This window comes from Fringilla coelebs, assembly GCF_963513975.1.
Source record: "Fringilla coelebs genome assembly, chromosome: 4".
Classification (NCBI taxonomy): Eukaryota; Metazoa; Chordata; class Aves; order Passeriformes; family Fringillidae; genus Fringilla; species Fringilla coelebs.
Window position 1 is genome coordinate 60,150,742 of NC_140032.1, and position 23,901 is coordinate 60,174,642.

At 40.4% G+C, this 23,901-nt stretch overlaps 1 protein-coding gene across 2 annotated transcripts; it reads right to left on the bottom strand.

The window, feature by feature from the left end:
* Positions 1-1,914: 1,914 nt before the first annotated feature.
* Positions 1,915-23,519, bottom strand: PKD2 (polycystin 2, transient receptor potential cation channel; the record flags this gene model as incomplete). Of its 2 annotated transcripts, none has more annotated exons than XM_084204158.1 (15): positions 1,915-4,597; positions 5,356-5,503; positions 6,300-6,463; positions 6,729-6,846; positions 7,415-7,536; positions 7,861-7,959; positions 9,750-9,870; positions 10,823-11,004; positions 11,420-11,590; positions 13,063-13,291; positions 14,231-14,455; positions 14,706-14,956; positions 15,315-15,448; positions 18,014-18,127; positions 23,129-23,519. In XM_084204158.1, the coding sequence occupies 15 exons, from the start codon at positions 23,517-23,519 to the stop codon at positions 4,364-4,366; spliced, it is 2,703 nt and encodes a 900-aa protein (XP_084060284.1). In that variant the 3' UTR covers positions 1,915-4,363. The 2 variants fall into 2 exon arrangements, with proteins under 2 accessions (XP_084060284.1, XP_084060285.1); XM_084204159.1 differs by lacking the exon at positions 23,129-23,519 and adding an exon at positions 20,569-20,960.
* Between the last annotated feature and the right edge of the window lie 382 nt (positions 23,520-23,901).

The window sequence follows — 23,901 nt, forward strand, 5'->3', positions numbered from 1 at the left end:
CAGGGTTTCTTGCGGCTGCATCTTCTGCACACAGACATCTGAAACTGAGGAGTTGGGGAACCCAGTGTGACAACTTCCACCTTGGCTCCAGGAAAAGCTGGTGGCAGTACAGAAGTTATGTCAGACTTTGGAATGAACTGGTAATTTCAGGTTTAGCCTGAAAGGAGCATTCTTTTCCTTTGAGTGTTTCCCAGAGTCTACATCACTCCATTCTCCATGCAACAGTGAAAAGCAGCAGCCTGAGCAGCACACACAGGCATTTTTGACAGTGTTAAGTTTTTATTTCAAAAACACCTCTACTGTGACTTCCCAGAAAACAAAGCCTAACTCTTCTCACTGGAAATTATTTTTTTCAAAACTAGAAGTCTTAAAACCTGAACAGGAGTTAAAACAAATTCTAACTCTGAAAGAGATGAATATTGTTGATTTGTTTTTTATGAATAATTCCTTAATGAGCATTTTGTCTCCTCTGAGTCTCTGCTAATCTTTAATTCTTTCCATGACTTTGCAAATGAATGAAATTACTGGTCTCAACTTTTGTCAAAATGTCACCAGCAAAACTGTGGCTGATGCAAACTGTCATGATCAGTCCTTTAACAATCTTACTGCATTTATTACTAATGACATTTTGAAAACCACACAAACACAGTACACTCCCCACATCTCAAAACCCGTCTTGCTCCCTTCCTGGCACCCCACTGCTGGTAGACCTGCTCCAAAACACCTGAACATCTGGCTGTAGGATCTGCTCTCACATTTCATCCAAATTAAGGCCTGTTACAGAAGGCACAGGTTTGCTACTCTTTGCATTCTGGGATGCAGTTTCAGTCTCCCTGACTATTCCTTGGAGTAGAAACAAAGCAGAAGAGCTGCCGGAATCCCCAGTCCAAGGAAAACCTTTGTGTTTTAGCATTACTGGTGATTAGGTAGCATGTTTGTAGCAGCCCTTTGATCCAAGCTGGAAGTAGCTGAGTGTGTGTTAATGCATCAGTGCGAGGTGACACAAATAAAACACGACTCTTTTGAATGTCAGTCTGTCACCAGAATCATTAAGCTGTCACTCCACCTTTCTTTACCTATTTTGCATGATCAGTGCTTAAAACCTGGAAGTCCTTGTTATACAAGTGACAGTTTCTTGCAGACGTTTAATCATAACCTTTTTACCCCTTTTCCTCAGTTTTTTGACCAAGTTTTTTTCTTGTTTGGATTTACTGGAGAAGAATCTTGGACTATACAAGACATCCAATTAATGCCTGTGGACATGGAAGAATGACTCCAAAAAAGCTCTTATTCCAAATACGCATCTCAAACTGCACTTCCTGAAGAAATTAGATGAATAAAGTTTCCACTCCCCACACACTGTGACTTTTATAGTGCACTGACTAAAGGTTTAATATACTTAATAAATTCAGTATGAATCTATTTCATTAAAGATTGAGATGTATTTACATTAATAATTCCAGTTTCATTAATACAGCTGTCCAGAGAGAACCATGGGTTTTACATGACAGCCTGGGCTTTCCAAGCTCTATTCAAACCCTCCAGATGCTGTAGTATTCCCTCCTGAATGAAGGGGGAGGAAAAAGAGGGAATAGAGAAAAAAAATAACCAACTTAAATTACCCAGCAAGTAATGAAGAGACAGTTACTAGCAGTAGGAGCTGCTACCTGAAGTAGCAGAAAGCAGACCTGTGCATTTGCAGAAACACAAATCTTAAATAAAGTGTTAAAAAAGGACTGCTTGGGCAGTGAATCGGTAGGATCAGCCCAGTCCACTGTGTTCATTTACACCCTCTGCTCCCTTTATTAGGTAATATGAGAATAAGATATGAGCTAAAAGTAACACAAATAAAATGTAGCTTTCTTCATGTTCCATTATAAACAAACGAAGTGTAGGCACAATATTTGCTTTGTAGATTATATAAAATGTTTATTAGGAAATAAAGTGCTCATTCTTGATCATTGTGGAAGATTTGCATAATTAACAGCTTCCTAATAAGACCAAACACTGTACATTACTATGCAAAAAACTGTACCTTTGTAATAAGTGACAAATGATATTATAATCTAAAACTGAAAAATGCACCAATAAAATGTTTGTAACATTTATCAAGTGGCAATGCACTTAGTGCAAGGCCCACTGTCAATGCACATGGGTACCCCATGAAAACTTACTGCACTTCAAGATGAAGTTTGTTATCACGTAATGACATGTTACAGAAATACATCCCACCAAATACAGCTATTAATACAAACATTTTCATAATAAACATATAGTACAAATGAAAGGTGAACTGAGTGACTGAATTTACATTTTGAAAGACACATCTTGGATATGAATATAAAGACAAGGCTCTGTATATTTAAATTGCTTTGGTATAGTATTTTCTATTTTCCTTGCACACCAGATGGCCAAGAGTACAGCTGGTGTTTCTCTTTGGTCTGTTTGTTTACAGTCAGAAATGCAGTTCAACACTGAAAAGCTTTCCTCAGAAAGGTTTCTGAGGTGTAAAACCCTTCAATCAAGGTGAGAGCTTAATCTGAATGCCCTACCCACTGTGCTGTGCGCTGTTTTCGCAAGTTCATGAGGACTCTTGTGAAAGGGTATGAATTTCTTCCCAATACAGGACCAAATAACCCACACAAGAACCACAACCTGTTCTTCTACATAATTCTGTTCCCGAGACAGAGCTACTAAAAAATTCCAGTACTGAATTTCATCCTCTTCCAGCTTACATTAATTAGGTTTCTTTGCGTATGGTTTCCCGTAAAATCAAAAATGGAAAGGTGTGAATTCTCTTTAGTTTAACAAGTTCACTGGTTAGAGGAAAGACATTCCGCATATCCAGGCAATGCCATTGCAAGAATGTATGGAACATGGAAGCTTTGCCTAAGCAGCACTCCCACAAGAATGAAGAGATACCAACTGCTTGTTGAAACCGAAGGCACCAACATAACACATGCCACTTACACTTTGTTAAACTGGCCTTTTTTCCTCTGCATATGCTACTAATAGCTGAGATGTGGTTGATTATGTAGTTTTCCATTCTTTTTCACCAGCTCTCAGTCTTTAAACACCAGAACACTGCCATCTTCAGGAAAAAACCACAACTGACAGCCTTGCTCCTAAACCAGCATTCCACATATGGGGAATATTCCTAGGCAAAACTGCAAACACTGTCTCGGTGCTCTCTATAGGAAACCAACAGAATTTCAATGTTGCATGTCCTTTCAAAAATAAGGCTTCTATGACACAAAGCAGAGGGAATTAAATTAAAAAAAATCTGTGATTATAATATAAACACTTCCCAAAGGAATCCTGTGTTGCACCTCAGCAGAAAAGTCTATGTAGAAATGTAGCTAATCATTTCTCAAGCAGTTTAGTTAAATGTAAATACAGACCACATAGCTGAGATGTGATTAGAACTTCACATGGCACAAGATCAGATTTTCCCAACTGTCAGAAACTTCTCTGCCCCTTTCCGTGTCACACCCAAGGAAAACTCAGTGGGTTTCAATTTTTTGTGCTTTTAAATAATGTATTTTCTGCAAAGTAGCTGTACTTATCTAAGAACCTCTGGAATGTTTATCCCAGAAACACTTAAATCATTAAAAGATAGAATTAAAAAATGGGCACATTGCAACTTAGCTGAAAATTATTATGTTAGTTGGGTGTGAAGAGACAGTTCTCAAACATTTCTTGCTAAATGCTATTTATAATGCATTCAGTTTCTATCACAGAATGATGCAATTTACAGTTGTACAAACTAAGTGCACGTTCTTCTGCTTAAAGAAATGTACCTCTCAAAACAGGAAAAAATATTTTAAATTAAGTAAAATTCTAAGTATACCAAGAATAACTCAGAAAGACAAGTAGAAACTCATATTTTTTAAAAATGTGCTGTTTTATCTGTCAGCTGTTATAATGAATAAGACAAACTGATGCCACATTATTTTAATATTTGCTTTTAAAAGCCTTTAAAAATTGTACTTTCCAAGAGGAAGCAGAAAATTAATAGCCTCTTAGTATGTCAGCCACTGTACATTATTTTGTCTGAAACTTGCTGTCCTCGTGCAAGTGTTCCCAATAATATTTTTATAGAATTAGATTTCAGTCCTGGTAGATTTTGTCCCACTTGCTATCCATTCAGTTTCCAGCATTTTTGTTTCCAAGAGTGATACTCTCACTGCTGGCATTACATGTGGCTTACACAGGCCTGAAAATGATTTATGGAGGGAATATTTACTTTTTCCCACTAGTGAAAGATGTCCTCAGGGGTCTGATCAGAATGATCCCCTCATGCTGGGGAATTTGCTGGCTGAATACTGACCTGAAGCATGTGGAATCACCTACAAAGCTCAAGCTACACATGGATGTTGTTCCCCCCATTTCCTGCTCCTGCATCAACACCATCAGACTGGGAAGAAGATGGCCGGGAGTTCCTGGAGCGAGGTTGGCCGTTCAGTCCCAGGGGTGTTCCCAGCCTGTGGCTCATTTGGGAGGCTGTGTCATCTGACTCCCAGCGCTCCAGCTCCTCTCGCACCAGCCGCTCCATTTGTTCCCTGTGGATTTCACTGTTCCGGCCCAGTCTTTCATCCTAAACACATTAAAAGACACAAGCTGGAAGTGGAGTTTCCAAACTGAAGTCTAGGCAAAACCCTATACAATCACAGGAAATTCTTATACCACTTGAGTAATTCCATAGGCTAATTGAGATACAGCTCCCACAGCAAACTGTTTTATTTCCAGGGATGAAATTATATGCCCAGGTTGCCACCTAGGAAAGCACAACTTGTATTCCACCTGACAGATTTTAGCATCTACAGAAATAACACATTTCTCCCACTGGCCACTTCCAAAGGGCCCTCAAGGAAAGAGAGAGTGAAAGGGGAAGCAGAAGAGGTCAGGTAACCCTCGTAACAGAAGTGACCTCTCCCCCCTGCCATGCACAGTTCCAGAAGCAAAGAAGGAGAATAAGAGCAGACTGGACTGGATCCCATAGACTCTAACAGACTAGTCCACAAAAAATATTGTATTAATCCCAACAGACACCAAGATATGGAAGAGCTGCTTCAGCAACTACTGAACACCACTGCTGTCCAGATCACAGGTTTAAATGGTGACACAGCGCTGCTGTAAGACATGTTGTCATATCTGAATCTTTAATCATGTTCCCAAGATTTCATGTTTTAAATTTCATGTTTTCCTAACACCTAACTGAAATCACTCACCTACTGCCAAAGCAACCACCTCCTCTTTATCACCACTCCTTCAATCCTGCCAAGCAGTAGGAAGAACGGCCAACAGACAGGAAGACATTCAGGTCTTCCTGATCACAGAGAGTGAGTTTCTTACCTCTGTCACTCCATCCAACAGTCTTCCCAACACATCTCTCCTTTTTAGCTTGGCCCTCTCCATGGCTTCCAGCTTCACAATAACAGCATCAATCTTGGAGACGATACTGCCAATGGAGTGCTCCATGCGATCCACCCGTCTCATGAGTCTGGGGGCAACAAGAGGGAGCTTCAGTGACACAGACATTGCCCAGTCAGCACTGTTGTAGCATGTCAACACACAGAGCAGACAAGGATGGGACATCACTGTTATCCAAGCACGCCTCTGACTTCCCACAAACCAGTCCGACCATCCAGGAGGGACAAGGTATACCAGAGCAAGAAAGTAAAACAGGGGCAAAGCACATGGGGGAAAAAAGTACATCTTGCACTCTGCTTTCACTGCTCTTAGGGCATCATCATAAAAATTTGTTGGTTCCAGTTATATAATTCTTTATTCAGATAGTGTTGCTGTAATTAATTAATATGGAGATCTCCCACTTCAGACAAAATACACTCATGAGTAACTTAATCTTATTAGAAACAACCATTAAAGCACTGACTGAACTTAAAATAAACTCAAGGGTTTACTACTTAAAAAACCCAGAAAAGTATTTTCTGGCATTATTGTAACATGACCCTTTTCTCTGACTTTTCAGTGACAAGGTTTTAGGACAGGGGTTTTGTTGCTGATTTTTTTTTTTTTTTTTTTGTTTATTCTGATTTTCTATATTCTAACCAACTCCCATGAGGCTCTCTAAGGCACTTTCAGTTCAAACATTACTTGAAAGCTACTAAAAGGAGTGATTTATGCACAACAAAATCCTAACACTTGCTTTTATAAAAAATTTGATTAATATCAAGGAAAGAATACAATATAACCAAAAGAAGAAAACCCACAATAAAAAAATAAAGCCAACTAAAATCCAACATGCAGATTTGTCCCCCTCAGAAGGATAAACTTACACTTGGAACTCTTCATAGGAAACCCCACTAGAGCTGCTGCCCCTCCTCCTGGAGCTGTGTCCGCTGTCTTCATCCTCATCCTCCTCAGAGTCGTCCAAGCTCCGGGGGAAGCTGCGGCTGCTCAGAGGACGTGGTAGAGAGCTCCTATCCAGGTCCAGATCCTCCTTCGTGAAAAAACAAGCCAGAGAGAGAGAGAGAGAGAGAAGATGTAAAAAACTTTCACCTGTACATGGGGGATGATGGTGTCAAGGTCAAAGAGCTCCTGTCCTCTATCAGTTCCCCTGTGCCTTTTTACAGTTCTGCTCAGACAGCCATGAATGACAGCAAAAGTGAAGGGAGACAAGAGGATTTTTCTGAGGCAGGAAACCAGCACAGGGAGCAGACTGGCAGACAGTGCTGGCGGCATCCCACTCCTAATGTTGAGCTCACCATCTCTTTCTCCAGGTCATCTCTCATCTGCTGGTGTTCATGCTCTGTCAATTCCTGGTCCCCATCCTGATCGTATTTGGTAAATATTGCTTCAATCTCTGCATCCGTGTGCCCCTTCCTGAAAAGGCAGTAAAAGTAGTTCCTTCACTTTCCATTTTTCAGATGCTGAAAGAACTCTGTGTATTAGAAAACATTTCACTTCAAACAGACTTTCATCCTCAAGACAAAGACATCCCAGTGTTGCCTACAGATTCACAACACTGATAAAAACCCCTCAGTCCTTATCCTTCATTAGTTAAAGCACCAATCTTCCCTACATTGAACATTTCTCCTTCACAACTCCCTTCTGTATCTCTGTTTGTACCCTTGCCATGGACTCCCGACTGTCCACAAACTCCTGCAGTGGTCTGACAGAAACATTACCATTTCCTCAAAGGTCTCTTGCTTCCTCAGTCATTTCTCTGTTTTTGTCCCCAAAACACAGAAATTCAAGGAGGTTGGGCCCCAGAGCTTCAAAAACCTTTCTCTGGTATACAATGCCAACACCAGCCATAATGCAGAGAAAAACACTCTGGTGTGTCTTTATCCACATTAGTGTGCTTCTGATAGAGGAAAATCAAATCAAAAAGTTAACATCACAAGGCCCTGGGTACACTATTCAAGATAAGAAGTAACAACTCCCTTACCCTTTGAGATCCTGCCGGAGTTCATCAAAATTGAGTTTTCCTCCACCTTGTCTCAGACTTTCTGAAATGTCATCAACAGTAGTTTTCTTTAATTTAAGTTTGATCATGGCTTTGTTGTAGCCCTGAAAGAGAAAGTAAAATTCTGTTGTTTCTCATGAAACGAGATTTCTAGCAAGTTTATTGATTACAGAAATCAGCTACTGTACAAGCTCATTCAGTGTGTTCAGTGTGATCATTCAAGGCAAAGTCTCACGTGACTGAAACACATTGTGATGGGAAGTTTTCACTCATTTAATTTACACTCAGCTCAGATTAATTTATTTTAACTGAGATGTGTACTCTCACCAGCTGCTGCCAGCTTTACTTTGTACAGTTTATATAGTATTTTATAAAATAAGTTCAGATGTGACAAATAAGATGTCAAACAAACAAAGCATTACATTTACCTTCCTGATAAGGTCAGACAATTCCATTTCTGCCTTCTGTTGTGCCATATCTGATTTGACTTCAGAGTAGGTATCATTGATAATGGCCAAAAACATGTTCTGTTCATAAGAGAAAACAAAAATGTTGACATTTCAAATTTCAACAGGACTGAGCCCTACTATTCCTATGACCTTGTTGTGCACACCTTAACATGGATTTTGTTTCAAAAGGCCAGAAGAAAATGGTCATCTGTTTAAAATGAAACTAAAATCCAGAGCTTGGTATTGAAATATGAGGTGCTGCAGTATAATAAATTTTAATCAACATGACTGGTTATTAACATAACTGGAGAATTACTTTCCAGAGACAGTTCACAGCTACCTACAGCAGTGGCAGTAAACCCTGCAAAGCAAAACTTACACAGGTAACAGCTGTGAATTAATCCAGGCAAAACAGCTGGCAACAAAAATGCCTGAGGAATCAAGTTAACTACTCATCCTGTAATAATCAGCACAAAACAAAGGTTCTTATCTAGTTACGGCTCTGCTTGCATTTCAAACTAAAAGCTTAAAATCAGACACTTGGCATTTATGGCACCAACTCTGGAAAGAGCTCTTTCTTGTACAGAGAAAGGAGAAAATATTGGTCTCACTAACTCTGTGCCAAGCACGTAACTTAATCAAACCATGCTGTCATGACTGAAAGGCTCCTCCTAGACATGGAGTAAACATAACTGAATTAAAAGCTGCATATTCAAGAAGAGTTACTCAATTTACTGGCATGTTCAATGTAGAAAGGCAATGTTATCCTCTGTTTCCTCATGTTAAAAAGCATGCTTTGGAACAGTCTTTCAGTGCTGTATCTTTATGCATTCATGCCCAACACCAGAGAAGTAAGAGGTAACTTGACAATTCACTGTTGTGCTATTTTCTGCTGCTATTTTGCCCAGCTTTAAGAGCTGGTGCTTTCTGCCCATCTTCTCTCACCTTATTTCCAGGTATCAGACTGGTCTCAAGGGACTTTGCATCAACATTTCTTTCAGAAAAAATGATATTAAAAACACACACAAATTACAGTGAGTATTTTGGATAACCTGCTCTGACTTCACCTTCCAGTGCTTTTCTGTTGCCCCTTAGAAAAGAGATTTCTTTCCATTGCTGGACACTAGACTGTTCCTCTGGAATACTTTAGGTGCTACAAAGCATATAGGAAACCTGCTTTATGTGAACCTTTGGCACATAGTGACACATTTGTTATTTTCCCATTGAATCCTGGTCCATCTCACCAACCACTTAAATTCCTCACAAAACACTTTAAATTCTCTGCATCCTTACAAGTGAACATCCAAGATGAAGTATTTTCCCACCAATAAAATCCAAATGCCATTCCTCCTCATCTCAAATAGTAACAAAAAGCTGCACTAAGTATGAGGGTCACTAAATAACACTAAAAAATTAGGATGATACAGGACTGCTGAAGAACCATGCTCTTGCAGCAGGCAAAGCTGTGTGTGGCATGCAAGAACAAGGCTGTTGTAAACCCAGCCAGCTACACATTAGAGCACTTTATGAATCAAGAGACTGCATGGAACAGTACAGCTACTTTTCACCAAAAGAGACAGCCTTGCTGTATCCGCCAACCAGGCACTATTCAGATTTTAGAAATAAAATTAATAATAATAATAAATTAAAAATGTTGATCACAACATGCGAATGACAAAAAATATACTATGCAAATCAATTTTAAATGAGGAAAAACAGGAGTGTAGTGACCAGCCCTGTAGCAGTCAGGCCCCTTCATGGGTCATACACTCATCATTATCAGAAAAAGCCCCAAAAGTAGCAGGAGGAATCAAAGGACAAGTGATGCAAAAACATCCACTGACCCACCCCACATAAAGTGTACATACCAAAAGAATGAAGAACATAAAGAACACAAATGTAGTGAAATAAACAGGTCCCAAAATTCGATTAGCTTCTTCAACCTCTGTGAAGTTGAAGTCTCCCAAAATGATGCGGAATTGAGTAAATCTTAAAAAACAAAACACATCCAGGAGTTGAAGCAAATATTACTGGAGCTGTGCAAGGATTCTCAAATTATTTTATTCTAGCAGTGTGACTGATAGGCTGCAGAGAGGTCTGCACTGTTGTAACACTTAATCAGGGTCTGCAAAAATAATTCATCAAGCACATCTTATAGGCATAACCCAACTCACAGTCAGGTGCCACACACACAATTATACCATGGGGGTTATTTCTCCTTTTTGGTCACAACAGGAAGGAGAGCAAACTAACAATTACTACTGTGAAGCTCTTAGACCCACTCCCATCTTCCTCACACACAAACAACCCCAACCCTCTCCCTCTAAGCCAGAAGAAGCTTGGCAATTTATGGCACCATCAGCATATTTCCAGTTCCTTTAGTTCTCTGCAAGAAACTCCTTGCAACACTGCCCCAGTGTAAGGGAGCAGGGGAAATCAGTGACTGAAGAACCTATTAATTTCCTCAGTTACAATCAGGTTGTGTTGCACCAAATCAACCAAGGAAAAATTGATTAGCAATATTATATTAAGTCCTCTCTCTCTCCTGGATTCCAGATACTAATACATTTTGTGGTTGTCTAAGATGCACTCTGAGTCAAGCAATATGAACACTATCAGGAAGACAACCTTATTATGCATCCAATATTTCAATAAGCATTTAACCACTGAACATGGAGTCATTGCTTTGTCTAGGAATGTAACCAGCCCCTGTAAAAATCATACCACACCAACCCAGCCCTGCCATTTTTAGCTTACTGCTCTGACAGCAATAACACAGAGATAAAAATGTTATAAAAATGTGCTTGCTACCAGGTTATATCAACAGCAGTGTACCTGGAGCTTATCTGCTTAGATGGACGTCACAGGATTTGCCTCTGATAAAGTAACCGATTCACCAACACACCAAAGTCTTCTTTCCATTTTTTATACCTGTACTTACATGCAATCTTGGAAAGTGCTGAAGTCATCAATTTGAGTGCCAAAGACAAGGTAGGCCAACTGAGCATATGCTAGGAAAATAATAAAAAACATAATGGCAAAGCCAATTACATCCTTGACACAGCGAGACATTGTGGTGGATAACTGACTCATCGTTCTGTTGAAGTTAACAAATTTGAAAAGCTGTTAAAAGAAAAAAAAACAAAGAAAAAAGCTGAAAAGAGAAGGAAGACAATTTCTTAACATGATTGCTCTCCACTCTTTTACATGAGATGTCTTACTGAGCATGGCTAGAGACAAAGCAGTACCCAGTAAGAATCACTGACTTATCAACTCAGGAATAATAAAAACATTTCTTAACAATGTCTGCTGACAAAACACAAGGACTGACTACATTTTCTAGACCTAAACAAGAGCTGACTACACCTGTAGCAAATTACAACTTAGCTTTTCATCTACAAGAAGTTATCACTGTTCTGACTTTCTCACATGATTGACTTTGAGAGAAACATGAGTAAACCTCAAATAATGTGTCACATGAAACTCAGAATACTGCTTACATTCTAATGGTAGAATAAAGACGTGTGTCTTGAATTACCTTAATCCAGACAAAAAACACAGTGACTGCAGCAATGTTGTTAAACTGCATTTGCCAATATGCTAAGGGTTCGAAATTGGGGAATGAGTTCTGATCTTCCAGCAGCTTCTTCAGGAGCATGTCAACAGCTGATGTCCTATAGATGCTAATTCCTATAGCTACCACGGACAGCTGAAGACAAAAGAAACACACAAATTTACAAAAAGTAATTAGGTTTTAAAACAACTTGTTTGAGACATTTATGTCAGATAAAATTAAGATAAGCGGAACTTCATGCATTTCACAGTAAAACCATTATAGTCCTGGACTACAGACAAATAGTCTGGGAGTAAGAAGATTTAAAAGTCATTTCCTTGCCACTGTTTGTGAAGAACAAGATGACAGTGGCACCTAGCAGGATTATAGAAGTGATGTTGCAGAGAAGAAAATGTAAGGAAGAGAATATGACAACTCAGACAAAGTTGAAAAAGAACACAGAGCAGAAAGACAGCAGCAGCCAAGAAGGTACTACAGTTTCTCCAGAGCACAGACTGAGCAGTATTGCCCAGAACAAGCAACAGCAGAGAAGCTGAGGTTTTACCACAGAGGTTTCTTGCTTTCACTTCTGCAAATGTGCTGTTCATTACTGTAAGTGAACACTTCACCACATATAGAGAGTCATAAGTACATAATCCTACATTTAAACAATGCCCCTCAGGCAAGGCATAAACACAGAATTCTGACCTCTTGTGTGAACTGAATTTTACACTCACACTTGAATACTCTTCACTGACTGTAACCGCAAAGCATTTTTTCCCTGCCCAACCATTAAGTGTAAAAAACAGCACACAGTTCATGTAAACATCATCCTAAGCAGCCCTTCGTTTACAAAGCACAGTGATGCAAGTAATATTTGCCTGGATTACAAATACTGGCTTCAAGACTTGAAACCTTTGATTAATCCAAGCCTGAAGATACAAAATGAGTATGGGATGGAACTGTTTCAGCATTTCTGGCTTTGTATACTTTTGGTAAGCACAGCTTGATCTGAGTCCAGAGAGAATTATATTATGCAGCTTTATATCCAAAGCTCATATTTTCTGGTGCACTAAGATTACTGATGTGCAACACTGTCCACTTAACCTAGACAGCTGCTAGCACTCTACAATTCTGAGGCACTTCTTCAAACTTGGTATTAGCTGGTGAGTATTTAATACCAAGATAAATCTCCTTGTGGTTCTTTGCAAACATATTTAAATCCAAGTCCCATTCCTTGAAATGTAAATCACTTCTTTAAAGCAGATGGTTTTCTTATTTGAAAGCCAGTGCAATAGTCTGCACCAGATATGTAGAAGGGAGGGCAAGTTTGTCACCTTAAGTAAAAGTCTGTATAAACAAAAACTGAAAATGCACAATGGACAAATACTCTAACTTTGCACCAGGCTGAAAGCACTGAAGAGAGAACAACCAACTTTGCGAAACATTCCAACATTGCAACACAGACTAAAATTGTCAAATTCAGACTGAATAGCCAAATAGTCTGGAAGTATCCTTCCTAATGATGGTCCTGTACCTTAAAACCCCAACAGGAACACTGAGTAATTCATGTCTCCCACAAAGTGCACTTTAGAAAGCAATTTTAGCTGATTACAAAGGTTACTTACTACAATGATAAGGATATCAAGGCAATTCCAAACACTTCTGAAGTAGCGCAGTCTATGAATGCGAATTTCTAAGACCTCTTCCACCATATAATACAGAACAAAAAGACAGAAGGACATTTCACAGGCTGCCAGGAAAAAATCAAAAGTGGAGATGTAATGAATCAGCCTCACAGGCTGAAAGTGCCAAGATGTAACCAGGCCTCCAGTGGCTGGAAACTCTACTAGCAACCTGCATTTAAAAAAAGGCAAAGAAAAAAAGAATTTAATTTAACAAGAACTGATGAAAAGCACTACTAAAAGACACTTGGGTTTATCTGTATAATTAGCTAAATAACAGAAACAAACCCACATATGATTCTGATTTTTCACACCACACAAAAGTTGTAAATGTGACCACACTCAATTTTGACTAAAACTCAAAGCCTTTCAGGAACAGTGAGGAAACAGAGACAGAAAGATTTGTTTTCATCTCTGCCTGTTTCATTCTGTCTAAACCAAAGGCTGATGCTCTATACCCATGCATTTACTTGAATATGCCAACTCTCTAGAAAGGTCTCCTTCAAACTACACCCAAGGCATTGTGGCACCAGGAAAGCCAGGACAGACTCCATGAGGAGTCTCACTTCTTTGACAGGGAGGCATGGCACTTCATTTGTCTGTCTTTTACACAAAACACACACTCACCTCTGTGGGATTCACATTCTCTGAACCTGAGAGAAGCAGTGAGAGAAGCAGAGAAAAGAATGATCAAAACAATTCTTATCTCATTCGCTGCTCCTCTGTTGTGCCAAAGCAGAATGCAATATGGAGATTATTTACCCAAAGAGATGGTGTTTTGTTTCCTTGGCCTATCAGGGCCAAGCACAATGTGCAGACTGTCGGTCAGCAGACAGTCACAAGATTCTGTGCAGTTGAGTGCAGTTGGGTGCTTGTGCAGATTCAGTTTAGATGTAATGTAATATAGTGTAATATAACATAGAATAATGTAGCATAATAAAGTAATTAATTAGCCTTCTGATATCCATGGATGAGTTCTTATCATTTCTCCCGGACACGGGGCAAAAATGTCATCGACGCACCTACGTCCCCAAAACAAAGCCTTCAAAAGAAAACCCAGGGTCTACAACCCACACTGTGCAATTGAACACAGTCGTGGTTCTGTTCATACCTGATCACGCAGAACAGGTTGATGTTTGCATTGTACACAGAGAAATCAATGAAGGCTGCTCGGGTCCCTCTGTCCAGCCACAAGTTCTCCTTCAGGCTTGCAATCTGCAGAGCTGTCACTTCTCTGGTCCTCGAGAGGTCTTGGTAATAACCAGCCCCGCTGTATGTGGCAATCAAGCCCCAGTGGCTGCTGCCATTCAAATCCTTCTCATTGGTGTATGTCCAACTAGTTCAGAAGTGAAAAAGAGCACATTGGTCTTTCCACTTTCAACTTACAATTAATAAAACAGACACCAATAAAACCTGACCAAAAAACATGCATTAGCTATTAAATATACTTTAATTCAGAGGGTCCTTGCTACAAAGTTTTGATGTAACCTCTGAGAAAGAAGTTACAAAGTTCCTTTGACTAACACGGTAAAAATGGGTGAAGAGTATATAAAAAATGAGTATGTATCTACAGGAATGCTACGTACGCAGTTCCATTCCGGAGTCCAAAAGGAGCAGTATCTTCATTAGCTACCGAATAGACATCATAGCAGTCTTTGATTTCTTCCTTTAAATCTTCGGGTATGGCACAGGAACCATTTCTGACTTTCAGCTGCCGAATCCGAGGCACTCCTAGGAGCAGGTTCTCATAATAAATGAAGCTTTTGTTTTCTGCCATGGTTTTGCTGTTGTACCACATTTCCCAGTAAAGACCATCCAGCAAAGGGCCTTCAGTGAACTGGGGAGGATGACAGAACTTCAGTTTGCATGCTACCAGCACTGTTTTTGTAGATCTTCATTCCACAGAAGTGTTAGAATTGCAGTTAATAATTTCTCTGACATAAGACTTTACTGTTACCTGCCCTTCAAAGACATCCCACAAACTTGCCCTACCCTGTCCCACCAACATTATTTGAGCTCTAAATTTTCACATATTAAAGACCTACTTTGTTCCATAGCTTTGACATTGTGCACATAGATTTTCATGCACAAGCCTGACCATGTTAGGAAATAAGATTCTGAAGGTTAAATTTACAGTTCATGACAGTACCAGTGAACCACAGCAAAAGAGATACAAAAACTTGGGTTTAGATTACCTTCCAGAAGTCATCCATTGTGGACAAAGTTTTGAAATCAGTTTTCTCTGTTTTTGACACAGGTGTTTCCAGGAAGAGCTGTGACATAACCCTTGTATAATAGTACATACTGGAACTCACTGTCCCATAAGTCACTGCAGAAGGTTTGGTAAGGAGTGAGAGATAAAGGAATGAAATAAAGAGGGAGAAAAAACAAAACAAAACAAAACAAAAACCAACCAACCAACCAAAAACAAACCTTTATTTGTTTTGAATACATCAGTGTATTTGTACAGATTTTGTAGTGGAACTATTAAGCTCCAAAACAATATCCACACCAAGCAGCATTTATCTGTCAACTGTGATTAAAATACAAAAGCAGTGAAGGTAGACTGATCAATCAATTATAATACTCTCTTCTCCTTTCCACACCTCATTCTATTACTAATGCTTCTACCAAAGTAAACCTCAAGGAAAATAAAGGCACATTTCAGCAGCCTGAAGAGAGGCAGGCAGGGCCTTTTTAGGTGGCTTGTGCTACCCAAGGCATGCATGGAGAATTGGCACAGATAGCACAAAGACCTCAGGACAATTATGCTCTGCTTGAGCAGATAATGACAGTCAACTAGGATACTGTAGGGCACTGGGAATGACATGGATTAAGCAATGAACTTCCAGTACAGATGTGCAGTGCCCCACAGAAAATAAATGACTGTATTACTCCTTTTCCTCACACAGGGCCAAAGGTATGGCTGAGGGCCACAGAGCATTAACTACAAAATGATGTACAAAACTAAGATGGGTTGAGGAAATAGTCTCTGTCATGCGTATTTATGGGGAATAAAACAGAGAGTACAATGGAACTGATAAAGGAGCCTGATACCCTAGGCCTGGTCAAGCAGAAACCTTTGGAGAGACAAAACCAGATAAATTCTCCCTGGGCAAGAAGTGAGCAAGAGACATGTTATGAAACTTTTGTGATAAGATAATGTTACGAGGCAATGTGATGTCATGAAGAATGTGTAACCAATGGGAAATTGTTACCAAAAATAGAATCTTATTTAAGTGCCATACCAGTAAAACCATCTATAAATGCCTTATATTCTCAATAAGATTGGCTTCTGATCCACGCTCAGATGCCTCTGTCTCTCCACTGATGATAGGTATTGTTACCACCTGTAAATACTTGAACCACTCTATGGCTAAAAATCAGAGGAGTCTGAAAGATTAGGCCTACATTGAACAATCACTGTCAGTTTTAGTAATTATATAAAATTTATAAATTTTTTGTTTCCTTTAACAACCAGAGAGCAAAAACTATTTTTAATAGAGTTCTACTGTGCACATGGAATGTATCACGCGACTGTGCAATACCTGGATTCTCTCTAAACATTACTCTCCAAACAACAAGAGACCAAGAAATGCTCACAGCATTTAGCCTTTACTGGGAAGCACTTTCCTAGGACATGCCAAGCCACAGACCAGACTGCCTCCAGTTATTGCTTATATACAAAATAAAAAGGATACTTAAAAAATACTAATAAGTTAGCAATATCTCCAGATATTTAACACACTACATTTTTCCTTTATTCTGTTAGCAAAATCTTTTTCTGTAGCAAAACAAACAGTTAACAGCCTGTTAAGGGTCAAACTTCTCCTGCTGAAACAAATTCCACTTTAAAGCAGACCCCTCACTGCAACACTTCTCCTGGTGCTACAATGTGCCAGCCACAGGCACCCTTGTACTGCTTTGTTCATAAACCCGCTCTAAGCATTCTTAAATTACTCAGGAAGGAAAAAAAACATGCTATTTAATATATAAACATGCCTGCAGTACAACATCAAAACAGTTGTGTCAACAGTATAAAATTTGGGCTTTTTAGTAATTCCGTTATGCTCAAGGAAACAGACTTGCTCTCAGAGACAGTCTACCAGTGTAGTTTTGCCTTTGCTTTTCCACTCTGAGATTCCCTCTCACAAAAATTTAAAACATCATTTAAAACATCATTTTGTTGTAATATAACTGATCATAAATGGCAACTCAAAAAGTCACCAGTATTTCAGCCATTTATGGCAGAACTGCTCACACTAAAAACTACAGACTTGAAACATACTGGCTTTCTAAAGATACATTAACTTAATGTGCACATTTTGTTGGTTTTCTCCCTAGCAAACAAATAAAACAGATATTTTGTAACTCCACAAGAAGTTTTTTCTTGCATTGTAAATTTAATGTTACTATGTTCTATGTTCTCCTGTGTTATGATACTTCATATGGTATCAAGACAACAAATGGCACAAAGCACAGAAGTCTCTCTGTATAACCTTGCTGATGAACTTCAAATGTGGTGATTCAATTATCTGTCCTGGATGGCTAACTCCTCCTCTTCATTTACCATTTCTTCTCAGTGATTTCAAAAAGTATAGCAGAAGTATTACACTGCAATGTGGTACTACAAAAAAAAAATGCTCTCTAAAAGCAAAGAACAAGACTATTATAATCCTGCCTGAAGAGTCTAAGCTTGTTAAGATGCAGAAAGTTGTAGTACTTTCAGTCTCAAGCAACAGCCCATGCACAGAAAAAAGAGAAATATTTGAAATATTTGACTCCAAGTATTTGCCTACCTGTCTATTAATTCTCCCATCAAACAACCTTCTTTCTGAAATCACAACAAGCAGGTAGTACAGAACTGGATGCACTGGTGCTGAATAGTACTTACAGACACACAGGACCATGAGGAAAACCACGTATGTGATCAGCTCCCGTAAAATACTTTTCAAGTACTGCTCTCTGCTGGTGTTGCTCTCTTCCATGAGTCTTGTCCCCCACAGAGCTTAAAAAGAAAAAGATACATATAATGATATGCACAGATGTCTGGTACAGATACACAAGTGAAATAGTAAGTAGCGTTGAAAGCTTAACCTTTGTCATTGCTGCAGGTTCTTTTATGGATTTTAAGTTTAAGCAAGAGGAGCTTTGTTTGCAGACAGAATGGGGTCTGAAGCAGTATCAACTATCAATGAGATACCATAATAATTTCAGAACAGTTCAGCAGAACCCTAATAGAATCTGTGGAAGATTTGCAGAAATATTAGCACTTAGAACCACATGGTATAAAAACAGATACAAGGATACAGAGACATGCACAGACAGCCATCCTTCAAGAAATGGAAATGTAGTGCTTTGGTACGTTTTCTTTTAAACATGCAAATCACTGTTCAATGAATGAAAATGCACATTCATTACTGAGCCTTTAGAAGCAGTCTTAATTTTCTACATGAAAGGAGGATACTTGAGTCAAACTTATTTTTAAAACACCGTATCATAACCTTTCCCTCTCAGACAGGCAAGAGACACAGCAGGGATGTTGGTGAGCATTTCTGCATGGTTTCTCTCCCTGCACAACAAAGAGTTATCAATTAAACATCAGTAACAGCCTAAATGAGCAACTGCTGTACAGTCTAGATGTCAGCCTGAGCAACAGCATCAGCTGAACTGTTTCTTCCTGGTCCTCATTTCATATAATGCTTGACATTCCCAAAAAGACAGGGAGAGAAGCTATTGAACTTTGGTGATCTCTTACAAGTGGGTAACAAAAAAGCAAAAGGATCTTTTAAATAGAGTCTCTTAAAAGGAACAACCACCTTGAAACAAAATGCAGTTAGCAAACACCATCCTTATTTCCTATGCCTAGTACAGAATAGAAAAAAAGCTGAGAACAGCTGCTGTTGCTCAGACTGTTCCCTTCATGGAGCTTCTCTTCATTTAAACCTAAAGCAAGGCAATTTTACCTCAGTTTCTGATCAGTGAAAAAGCATTTAAAACTAAAAATTCACTCCTACAGAACTGCAGTAAATTTCCACCCTTTTCAAGTGTTTTAAACAGCTAACCTTTCAAAACATCCTTCACCTTCTTAGTAGATGGAAATGTAGTAACCTCAAACTCCCTAGGAAAAATCCTGGATCCATCAAACATACCACAGTAATTTGAAATGGAACACTAACAAGGGATAGCCAAAACACATTATAAACGTGACAATGAAGCATGAGTTCAGTCAATCTGCAACCACTGCTGTAAGGCTAAGACAATGGGCTAAGCTGCCTGCTGCAGACCTTTGTTTGCTAACAGAGATGGGAATAAGGAAGCTCTAACCTCTACCTGCATAAATGAGAAAAAAAAATGTTTTAGATGCTTCTTGAAGCCTTTCAGCTACCACATTTTTAAGTTGTGACATAAACTGGAAACTTCTCTTGCATGGGCACAGCAAGCACTAACAGTTTCAGCATTAATCTCTGTTCACGTGATTTAATTGGTAACTTAGGGCCTTCCCTAGTGTCAGCCCCCAAACAGGAGAGCTTTTTCAAAGCTGCTCTTTAAGGCCAAGTTTGAAAATGTGCAGATAAATACTGCAATTTACTACACTGAACACCAAATCCTCCCCATTAGGTCATTCTTGAAGACAAAAACACAAATCCAAGAACATTTACTGAGTAAATAATAACAATAATAACAACTCAATAAATTCAGCCTCTAACACAGCACTACATTGCAGCAGGAAGACATTATGGAAGAGAGGAAGAAAAGGCTGGAAAAGACAGTGAGCTAAGCTGGCGAGAAAGCCAAGTCCCGGCTGTCAGCAATTACTCACCAATAAGATATGTGGTGAGCAGAAACAGAAAGTTTCCAAACTCAAACTCTGTCATATTAGACTATCATTAGGAGTCAAGTCAGCAAAGAACAGAAAGTTACGGCAAGGAAAAAATCCAACTAAACAGCACCAGGGATTACACGACGATTTTTGTGCTAAATGAACAATGAATTTTCCCATCAGCTAGCTTGGAGCTTTCATTAGCTGTTACATATTTGCAATATAAATATATTATTCCCCTTTTCCCCTTGTTAGACTATTGATTTAAATGCATCAAACATAGTACTGGATTTTACATCTGCTGCAAGAAACAAAACTGTTTTGTTTTCTTATACACATTTGCTATTCATCCACTTTTTGACAGAATCTGTGTATTTTCATCCAACAAATCTGCAACTAACAGTTGCTCATACTCATTCTGTATGTAACAGTCTTCATGAAAGTATGAATTAATTAGTCACCAGGAAGGGTATTTTGTACCTTTGTATATCAATAACTAAGAAAACCTTTCAAGTAATGCTCAACATACATCAGTGATGACAGACATGAGGGCATGGCGGCACTGGGTAACCAAGTAGAGCTCTACAAGGCAGGATTACCTTTCCAGGCTGGCTTTGGAAACACACCTTGTTTTTACCCATCAAAACTTCTGGTAACTTCCTCCTTAACAGAGTAGAATAATCAGTCCCTCTTCTCTCAGCATCTGGGATATTTGCTGAAGAGATCTGTGAAATTAGAAGAACTAAAGGCACTTCACAAACATTCATGTTAGAATCTGAAGAGAATCCACATAAAGAAGAACCTCAACTACTGATAGTCGGTTCTATTCACTTAGTAACTCCTGTTACAGCAATTACCAAAATCCCAATACTTTAAATCCTCTCTGCATTTTTCTTTCATAACTCATAGCAAGTAAAGTGCAATTTGTCATTGAACATCCTTCAATACTAAGTGGCATCTTTTTTGCCATGGTGACACTATCACTTGTGATATCCACTTGTGATAGAGGGATTGTTCCCTCTTGTTGAATTCTGTCTAGTGAGATGGAATTCTATTAAATAAATCTATGCCAACTTTCCTGTAGTCCTTGAAATAAAACTGAATGCACCATTTCCAGTCTTCAAAGATACTCATGGATATCCATGGAATATCTAAAAAACCGTGGAGTATTCTTTCAATAGTAAACCCACAGTTACCCTTCAAGGGCCCAATAAAGTCAGGCTTGCAATCAGCCCCTTTAAACTGTACAGCACAGGGATCACATTCTTCAGATATGGTGTTACCTATTCCTCAGAAGTACAGCACCTTGCAGCACCTTCACAGCACCAAAGTCTCACCCAGACATTTACTGTGCCCAGGAATTTATGGCAACATTCTCATCAAAGAGCCAGAAAAGGATCTGTCACAGTAACTTTAGCTACACTTGCCTATAGAAGGAGGTCAGGAATCAACAGAAACTGTTTTCAGTACTACTGCACAAATCACAACAGAGATGGAACAGGAGCAACACCTGCCAGGTCACCACCAGGTCACTCACATTCACCTCATGTAAAAACACTGCTGTTTTTCACCACAGTTAAAAACATGCACTGGAGGATTCTTCTTGGCAACAATTAAGATGAACGGAGCATCTGATGTATAAAAACTTTGTAAAACTTTTTATAAAAGGACTTAACTTTCTGCATGTGAAGTGGCTCTTTTCCTAGGCAATTACATGTCTCAGCAATGGACTAAAACAAACACACTGCTGGAGACTCCAAACAGCACAGTGCCAATTCATGCACAACACAATTATTACTGGTAGTTTTTCCTGGTTATTCTAGTTTCTTGTTATGAAGTGACTTGGGTCATTGAACATGGTCCCAATAAAATCTGCTAAAAGAAAACATGCTCTATTCCATAATCTCTGCAAGTCCAACTTGCATACCACTAAGATATTGCAATGTTCAAGAGGGATTTCTTTTGGTGCAATACAGCCAAAGCTAGAGAAATCATTACAGCAAACAATCTTTGAATGTACATGAAAATCAGAGAAGGTACAAATCCTTGCTGAAAGTCAAGCTTGTTTTCATAGTTCCACTGATGCCGTGGCAGACAGTAACAACAGTACTACCTACTATCTTCAGAAAATCCACATTTCAGAAGAAGAATCTTTCTTTTCTAAATATGGTTTGCTTTTTCTGCAGCTTTATTACTATAAAGATCTTACCCAACAATTAAACCAATGCTCTGTTTAAAATCCTTGTAGTTTGAAGCTGACATTTTAAGCTACTCTGAAAAGAAAGGAGGGTTTACAATGTGTTCTCACAACCTTAAATCCAAAGGACTCCCCATCCAGCATTCTCTCTGCTAATGTCAAATCAACCCTGTACAAGGCCAGATCAGCAGGAAGTTACTGCAGTAAGCTTTGAACCTCAAATGTTCGCTTGATATGTGCTCAGTTTTGCTTCCAACTCTGTCCCTGGTCACTAGCTATGTGACTGCAGACAGCACTTGACTGTAAAGGGCAGCACCAAGGCACTGCACAATACTCCAGAAAAAGTAAAGGGATTCAAACACCATCCCAGCAGCCCACTCTAAGTATCTCATCCCATCCTAACAACTTTTATAGAATGGGGTATTGCTAAAAAAGAAGCACAAGCATTTTGCCCCAACCTTCCAAAGACCTGAGGCAGAAAGCCAAGGTTGGAAAAGACCTCTGGAGATCATCATGTCCAACCTATAACGCAACATCACCATGTCAATTTGACCATGGCACTGAGTACCACATGTAGTCTTTCCTTAAACACCTCTAGAGACAATGACTACACCACCTCCCTGAGCAGTCCATTCCATACCTTTTCTGTAAAGAAATTCATCCTAATGTTCAAACTAAACTTCCCCTGTGCAGGAGAGTCTTACAGGAAAGCAGCCAGGAGTAAGACCTGGGAGGCAGAGAGGTAGGGAAAGGAAGGAGCCAGATGGGGTTACATCTTCGTGTGCTGGGGGCCATAACCGGGACGGGAATCGGAAGAGAGATGTGCACGAAGAAATGGGGACATAGAGCACGGGATGGAAAAGGACACGGGCAGAGGGAAAGGAGGACTACAGGCAACTACAGAGGAGAGACTACAAACAGCTCTACAGCGACATCCGCGCCTGAGGAGCCGGATCAGGGTGTGGGGTGCGTGGCCGGGGCCCTCTCACCTCGCAGTCTCCGCGCCAGGCGCTTGGCCCAGGCCGCTCTGCGGGGCGCGGCTCCGTCGGGCGGCCCCGGGAGGCGGCCCGGCCCCTCGGCTCCGCCGCGCCCCACGGGGCCCCTCCGCGCCCGCCGCCCGCCGCCCACCGGGCCCCCCGTGCCGCTGCCCAGCGACGACGCGGCTCGGCTGCCCCACTCCACGTCCATCTCCAGCACCGGCCCCGCCGCCGCCGCGTCCTCCTCAGGCTCGAAGCCTGGGTTGTCCCGGCTCCAGGCCTGCCGCGAGCAGACGGAGAGCGGCGGCGACGGCGGGCAGGAGCCGGCCCGCGCCGCCTGCCCCAGCCGCTCCAGCTCCAGCTGCTCCCGACCGCGCCGGCAGCCGCCGCCGCCGCCCGCCATCGGCCCCACCGCTGCCGCCCCTTCCCGCCCTCTGGCGGAAAGCCCGGGGTACAGAGGGAGATGTAGTCCCTTTGGTTCCCTGCGGGAGCGGCGGCCGGGACCTCCTTCCCGCCGTCCTTCTCCTCCTACCACGCCTCCCTCCACTCTCCAGGGCAACCCCGGACCGCCTCTGCGGTAGCGGTGCAGGGGCCGGCGCTGGGTGTTTGGAGTCCCGCTCATCCTCGGCGAAAATACGAGGAGGCCTCGCGAAGAGGTTGTACTGGTTAAATTTGTGAGGAACAGCCATTTCACATCATTTTAAGAAGAAGTATTAAAGCTCCCCGGCTCGGTCCAAGCCCCAGTGAATAGTAATGCAGGTACAGGGTTTTGAGGTTTTATTTTA